The sequence below is a fragment of the Cynara cardunculus genome, unplaced genomic scaffold (assembly GCF_001531365.2).
Source record: "Cynara cardunculus var. scolymus isolate 2C unplaced genomic scaffold, CcrdV1 Un_Scaffold_820, whole genome shotgun sequence".
Taxonomy (NCBI): domain Eukaryota; kingdom Viridiplantae; phylum Streptophyta; class Magnoliopsida; order Asterales; family Asteraceae; genus Cynara; species Cynara cardunculus.
In genome coordinates, this window is record NW_020200627.1 from 125,366 (window position 1) to 133,737 (window position 8,372).

General features: G+C 34.8%; 1 protein-coding gene across 1 annotated transcript; it reads left to right on the top strand.

Moving 5' to 3' along the window:
• The first annotated feature begins 3,012 nt into the window (after window positions 1–3,012).
• Window positions 3,013–8,070, top strand: LOC112502005 (zinc-finger homeodomain protein 3-like). The gene is made up of 4 exons (XM_025105799.1): window positions 3,013–3,064; window positions 3,490–3,493; window positions 7,110–7,549; window positions 7,640–8,070. Exons 1-4 carry the CDS (start codon window positions 3,013–3,015, stop codon window positions 8,068–8,070), a joined length of 927 nt encoding a protein of 308 aa, XP_024961567.1.
• The last annotated feature ends 302 nt before the right edge of the window (window positions 8,071–8,372 follow it).

The following is an 8,372-nucleotide window of genomic DNA, read 5'->3' on the forward strand; positions in this document are numbered from 1 at the left end:
ACCAGAGGCTCTGGTCATCCATAGGGGCTTTGGTCTTCTTCCAGACTTAGTCGTTTTAGCACAGCAACATCTTCAGATATTCCATCCTTAGCCCCGATTGCTTAATAAAACTTTTTAGAATAATTAGGATCAATTGATTCCAACATGTCAGCTTCTTGGTGGAAAGTTCGTGAGCTGGACAAGTAAAAAGCAAAACTTTGTGTCCACATTAACTACTAAAGCTGACTATGTGGCCGCTGGAAGCTGTTGTGCCCAAATCCTTTGGCTGAAAAATCAGCTCAGTGACTATGATCTTCAGCTCTCTAAGATCCCTATCTATTGCGATAGCACCAGTGCCATTGCAATTGCAAATAACCCTGTACTTCACTCTAAGACCAAACATATTGAGATCAGATATCATTTTATTGGATATCATGTTATGAATGGTAATATTGAACTCCACTTCGTACCCACTGAGTACCAATTAGCTTATCTATTTACAAAGCCTCTTGATGAAACAAGATTTAATATTTTAATTGGCAAACTTGTAATGCTGAACGTGGAGGATTAATTCTTTCAGCTCTAAGCAATACTCAGTGATAAATAGTGAAATGAATCAGTGTTTTTAATCTATCACGAAACTCTTGAGTAAATTTATCTTTCTCTCTAAGGTATGTCTACTTCTCTTCTTTTCTTAAAACTTAAAGCTCTCACTGAACACTTTTCTTATTCAGTGATTAAAATGTTTTAAAAGAGATGTTTCAGTGTTTTCTTATCTATCACTGAACTCTTAAGTAAATGTATCTTTCTCTTAAGGTATATTTTTCTTTTCTTGAAACTTAAAACTATCACTGAATTCCCTCCTTATTCAATGATCTTTTGTTTTAAAAGAAACTTAAAACTATCACTGAGATCTTCCTTTATTCAGTGATCCTTTGTTTTAAAAGAAAAAGAATAATAAACAGTCATATTTTTATGATGTCATTAAAAAAATTTTAATTCATGGACTAGTTTATGCGCATCCTTCTTACACATGTTTGTCCATTTCTTTTCTACCCAGTCACCTTAAAATGACGTGCAAAGAAATTCATCATTGGACATCTTTTTGAAGCGTCATTTTCCTTTCTTCTCTTTCTCTCTCATCTCACCTATATATATATATATATATATATATATATATATATATCTCTTGCCCTCTCATTTCCCCTTACGTGAACACAAATACTTTCTCTATATATTTTGTACAAGTAAGAACTCCCAGAAAACCTTCAAACCAATTTTATTCTCCTTATTTCAAGAAACATGTTTGTTATTCTTTGTTTTGGCTGTTAATCTTTAAGAAACTTGTTTGTTATTTAAAAACTTCTTTCTTCCTTTTAACTACAAACAATAGGTTTTGTAACTCATTCTTCTTCTTGATTTATTTTAACCACATTTCTAAAACCCTAATCTTCTTGAAAACGTTAATTTCTTCTAGTTTTTCAAAAGAAAGTTTATCCTTCACACTTTATTCCTAAAATGCTTTCTAACAAAAATCGTGTATACGATTCCATTTCTCTGTCCTTCTTTTAAAGGTCCTTTGAAGAATGAACCCCCAATCACCAAGACTGACACCTATGACATGGCTGGGATGTCAAGCTGCTGCTCCCCGCCATCGCAACCGTCCTTGACAAAGATGGATGAAGTGCACCAAGGATCAAAGGATGATCTGACTCATGGCCTCTCTGTTATCCAAGCTGAGGTGCGTGAAGTCAAAGAAACTCTGAACGCCATGAAGATGGAAGTCCAGCAAAATTCTGAAGTTGTCACTGCACTCTCCAGCAAAGCTGAAGATGTTCAGGCTCAGCTTACCAGGCATGGTGAGCTCCTTGAATGGATTTTCCAACTTCTTCAGCAACCAACACCTGTCCCTAAACTCACCTTCACAGCTGGACAGTGTCGCTGAATTTAACCTTCATTAAGCATATGCAATTGTCTCCATCGAGCAAAAGCTGCAAGACCTTGTCTCTCTCCTCCCTCTCGCAAATTTTAATGTTGATGATGCCAAAGAGGGGGAGAAGTATCTGAAGAAGGATACAGATGGAGAGAATAACGATAGAGAAAATATGGTTGCTAAAGATGCTTGGGAGAATATCCCTAAAGCCATCAATGATGATGATGCCATTGATGATGACGATGTCGTGATTACTGCTGCTGACATGAAGACCTTCATCCTTCCACCTCTGCATTTTCGAATACTGGTGATGAGGATGATGATGAGGATTCTGAACCTCAAATTTCGGATGCAGGTACTGATCTTGGTGATAATGATGATGATGATGATGATTTCTACGTCCACATCATACCAAGACAACCAGCGAAAGGAATCTCCTTCAGGGTACCTGCTTCCCAAGGGGAGAGATCATCAGGGAACCAACACTCCTCAGGCAAAGGAAAAGGAGTCGCTGAAGACAACCTCACCTTAGTTATTGGGGCAGTAGTTAATCTGAAGATGCAGACACTTCTAGGTTTGTACCTTTTTCCTCAAAACTAAACCTTCTATCCCTATCCCTCTATATCTCTCTATAACAATCCCTCTCTGTCTCTCAACCTATATCCCATCTTTTGGAACCCAAGAGGAAGATGAAGATGAAGCTTACAACCTAATACTCAGGAAGTCGTCTAGACAACCTATTTATTCAGAGGTTGAAGAATACCTAAGGATAGCTCAACTTATAAGTCAACTAGACCAATCCAGAGTAAATATTCCTCTTCGTACCTCTGGATGTGGTGAGTTTCACTTTGTTTCAGAAGCTGAATGTGAAAAATCCCTACGCACTGAACAAGAGCTGAAGAAACATTAGCAATAACTTAAAGACAACTTGGAGTTAGCCAAGACTCAAGCTGATCAAGCACTTGCTGAAGGGAAATTCAAGAGGAAAGATTTGCTCAGTGCTCAAGCCCAACTCTTAGCAGAAGCTGAACGATAATGCCAATGGGTGCTAAAGCTGAAGGATCGTAACCTCAACTTGTGAGAGAAGGATCAAAACAAGGATGATCCCATACAATATCTTAAACATCACTATTAGTGGTCGAATGAAAGATGGTGCTTAACTTATTTCAATGGTCATTTTTTGAGAGAACAACAATGTTTTCACTTAGTATCCCTCGATCCCCAATCAGTATGGTTTTTATGAATGGCTCGAGATTCGACAGGCTATCCAAAAGTCCAAATCCAAGCATAAGCCTTGCATTGAAGAAGTTCTAAATGAATTATTAAATAAGGTGTCGAAGACCATCGAGGTTCCTCCTCTACCACATAAGCTCTCTCGAAGAAGGAACCTTTCTGATCCTGAAGAAGGTCCATCCAACCAAAATGAACATGAGACAAAATTCTCATTAGATGAACTCTTCAAGGATAGAAAGAAGCCAGATATCTCAATACTGAATCTGTCACTGCCTAAGAAGGGTCTTTATATACCCAACACATTACATGTGAAACCTGAATATGGACTTATGTTCATTGACTAGGATGGTCAATATAGGTTTCAGCGAGTATTAGAGTTCCATTTCTTCCCTATAGATCACTTAGAATATCTAAGAACTTGGCTGAATGATGATCTATGTGGAGAGATGATGGACCGTAGGATTTGGAAGGAAATGCTCAGACGAAAGATACAGGAAGAAGATGTTCCGGATTACATCAACTTCAACAATCTAGATTAGTCAACCTTTCAGTCTTATAAATCTTGTATTTCTTTATTTTTTTCTTTCAGTGTATAGCTTTTATGTTTTAATCCTACTAAAACCGACTGTAATTAGTTGTAATATTTCCCCTTGTAAAGTATTTAAATAAAATGATTGGTTCACTGAAAAAGATCCCTGAAAAGAGTAAATGGGACAAGTACATATAAGTTATATTGATTTGTTACATTCGCTGACACCTTTCTAGTTAGTGAATATGCTTTCAGTATTCAATTATTAATACTATGTAAGTTTATTCTTTCCATGTAATCTATTACAATTAAAGTAAATTTCCATAGTAAACTGTATCACTGAAAAAGATCCCAAAACAGTTAAATGAGATAAGTAATTTCACTAGTACCTTTTTCTTACTGTAATACCTAAGCAATTTTCTTTCATAATCAAATAGGGGAATATTGTTGATCCTCTCTCTTAGTGATTTGATGATGATCCTTTTTATCTTACGAAGTGTACTATCTTTGTATTCGGCTTCAACGATCATCATTGAGTCTGTTCAGTGATCGCTGAACATTTATTGTAATTCTCTCAAAGACAAGTATTGTTCAGGAAGACAAAACTCAAACCATAGAACCTTTAGCGATATCATAGATAAAGCTGAAGACAAAGACAAACAAGTTTGTGATCTTATGCGGTTTTTTAGTGATAACAAGCCTATCTACATAAGTGTGAAATTTACTCAAGATTCAACGAACACTAAAGAAACCTCATCTTTATTCCAGTGTCAACGATCAAATAGATCTTGTTGAACAAGATTAGTTTTTGTCTTGTCCTTTTACACATAAAGGACAAACACATACCTCAAAGTAAAGTATTATACAGAGTCATTCTACTGTCTCCAACCATTCTTACCTACTTTGTGAAAGACGTTGTTCATATATGACTAAATCCTGTTTATCTGCAACAAAGGACAAGCTCACATCTTCAAGCTTGCCACATGCTTTGTACCTTCTGACTTGCATTTAATGCAGTGGGTATAAATAGTTGAGAAGCTCCTCCTTCTCAGCAAGTCTTCCAAATCTCAATCCAAGCCAAGCTTCCTTGCCTTGAAGATCTTTTTACCCAAGAAGATATTCCTCCCTCTAACTTTCTATCTTAAAGAAAGACATCCACTCTAACAAGTGAAGAGCACAAGACCTTCTTAACCTATTTTTTAGCAAGTCTTTTTTTTTCCTTGTTTTCTGTAACTTGTGTGTATTTTTAATTGTTTAGCTAAGTTATGTATTTTATCTTTTCTACAAACAATCTAAATTCTGTATTGATCTTCTTTATCAATAAAGAGTTTTTAAAAGTGAAAGTTGTTGTGTTTGTATTCATCTCCCCCTTCTACAAACTTTTACCTATAAACTCTTATAGATCCGGCTGGGACCAACACAATCCTTGCTAATTTCTTCAAGTTGAATCTGACTTTGAACTGTTGTAATTTATTGTCAGACATCAATATATCTTTGTCATCGATTTCTTCAACTAATCTAATGACATCATGATGACTTCATTGTTTCAACTTATAATTTTCCACCTATTCCATTAACAATAGCAATACAATTAATCAAGGTTTTCACTTCAAAGGTTATCTTCTAAGTTGGAGGGAACTCACACATGCCAAAGTAGTTCCAATTTTCTAACTTTCAAGAAAACTCACACATGCCAAAGTAAGAGCAGAAGAAAGCTTCAACGTCATTCTTGTAATATTTATTCAACCTTAATTTCAATATAAAAATAAAACTCAATGAAAGTATACACTTTATTGTTTTGTAACAAGTAATAATGGTATTAAGTACAAGATATCGTTTCCACATAAAAGATTAAGCACAAAAACTTTCTTAAAAAGTTAAATCTTAAAAAACTAACTTTAGATGGTGAATCGAAAGATTTGTTTTATCTAAACCTTGAGTGAGTTAATTATCAGCTAAAATATCAGTTCTAAAAAGAAACATATGGTGCAAAGGTCTGTTAAGGCAAAGATAAATGATCCATTAAAAAGGTATCATAGTATTTCCCAACAGCGCAATAATACTATGGATTAGTATAATTGTACTATCACAAATATCTGATTATCGAGTCAGACAGCCGTACACACAGGCTGACATACTACCTATACGACATCATTTATGTCAAACGTCGAGAATCCTAATACGACACATAAAAGAAAGTTCGGAATTAAATTTTTTAGATTTTGATTACATAAGTGGATTTATAAATTTTAATGAGGTGGTTGGTATTTCACATTATTTCTTAGGATTAATTTGTTTTTTAATATTGTTTTAAATATGTTAAAAACATTTGTATTATAATATCCAGTTATGAAAAGATACTATAATTATTTGTTTCTATATAGATTATCTATAGAAATGAAATTCAATTCTGTTTCAAATTATACAAATCAAACATATAAGAAATTCCAGATCTTCTTAATTCCAAACTTTTTCACAAAATACAAATTAATTCCAAACTTTTTCACAAAATACAAATTTCTTATAAGTATTCTGTTAGTTGACTCTCCAAAATGAATATGATTATAAATACTTCTTTTTTAACTAATAAATGATTGTGTTTTTAACGAATAAAAAACTTGATCTCCTAAAATTTCACGTCCCATGTTTGTCTCATCAATCACATAAATACATATCTGATCTTTATTTAATATAATTTGATCTAATTCGTACTCATATTATATCCAACAGATTCTCTAAAGTGGAGATTTTGCTCCAACAGATTCTTCAAAATGAAAAAAGTACGAAAGAATGAAATTCTCTAAATTTGAATATTTCTCCAAAAATAACTATTTCTGAGAAGAGAATTGTTTTTTTAAATTAATAAGATTACTTAAAATTAAATATTTAAAAGAGAGAGATAATATTTTTTGAATTATATTAAATATTTTAATAATATAATTAATTATGTAATTTTTAAAATAAAATATCTATTAAAATTTTTGACTTTTTATTCTCTTTTAGAGAATGTATAGAGATCTTGTCTCTCATATGTTTATATAATTAATAGAATCGAATAAAACCCAAATTTTAAACACACAGGGATTTTTATTTTATTTAAAAAAAGGTCAAAACTCTGTACGTAAGAATAGTTAATGCCATTGTAGAAAACGTATTACCAGACCAATAATCTCCGACTTGAGAGCAGCGACGCTTAAAAAACTTGTACATTAGTCAACAAAGAGTGTAATAGAGTATGTATTTAACAATTTTAGGTGTGGAAAACAAAGCTAATAAGCTTGATGCCTGATAGTGCAAGCAAAGCAATCACCTTTTCCCTTTTTATTTTTATCTCACATCCCTTTGCCTATTTCAGCCTTCATTTTCTGCCATAAACTATTGTTTACCAAAAACCCACCTCCAAAATTCTCCATTTTTGAATGCTTGAAGTTGCAGGGTGATCATCAACCCAAGAACAAGGGCAAAAATGGAATTTCCACCAGAAGAAGAAGTAGAAGAAGAAGGAGAGATGGCTCTTCCAATCAGTAGCACATACGGAGATGGGCAACTGATTCATCATGATCACATTCTCCCATTATCACTCCAGCACCACCAGCAGCAGCAACCACCACCCTCCGCCACATCCATGGAGGACATCAGCAAGAAGATGGCGGTGGTTGTACGGTATAAAGAATGCCTGAAAAACCATGCAGCCGCCATGGGAGGAAAAGCAACAGATGGGTGTGGTGAATTCATGGCTTGTGGTGAAGAAGGTACCCTTGAAGCTCTCACTTGTTCAGTCTGCAACTGCCACAGAAACTTCCACCGGAAAGAGATCGACGACGGCCATCACCACCACCACCACCACCCCATTCGCACCACCTCCTACGACTGCAGTAATTACCTCACTGCCCCTCCACATCTCAAAAGGTTTGAGCTTGGAAACGGCAGAAATGCCATCCACCCAAAGGGTTTTCTGGGAACAGAATCTTTTGGGTACAACCACAATAATGCAGGAGCACTTGTACCATCCATTAAAGGACCACCACCAAAGATAATGTCATACAATATGGCAATGGGGTCCTTCCCATCAGAATCTGATTACCAAGAAGACGGTGGTGGATTTATGAGCAGACATCCACTAGCAGCGGGAGCGGCACCGGCACCGCATATGGCTGTGAAGAAGAGGTTCAGGACCAAATTTACACATGAACAGAAGGAGAAGATGCTGGTTTTTGCAGACAAAATTGGGTGGAAGATGCAAAAGCAAGAGGAATCAATGATTCAGGATTTCTGTCAAGAAATTGGGATCAAAAGGAGAGTTCTGAAGGTTTGGATGCATAACAACAAGCAAAATCTTGCCAAGAACACATGTTGCAACTCTATCTCCATCAATCCACCTCAAGATCCAAATTAGAGCATCATAAATCTTAATTTCCTTGGTTTTTCAATTTCTTGGAGTATGGTTTAGGGCTGAATTGAAGTTATTAACTATATATATATATATATATATATATATATATATGATAATTAATATGGTAGGAAATTTAATTCTTAATATGAATTATGTGCTGTGGGAGAGGGGATTTGAACATCACATAGTTAGTTAATGAGGAATGGATGAATGAATGAAGAGGATTCCATTTGTATGGAATATTAATTTCAAAAAGTTTTTATATGCTCTTTTTTGGTAATAGTATGTATCTCATTTGACTTGTT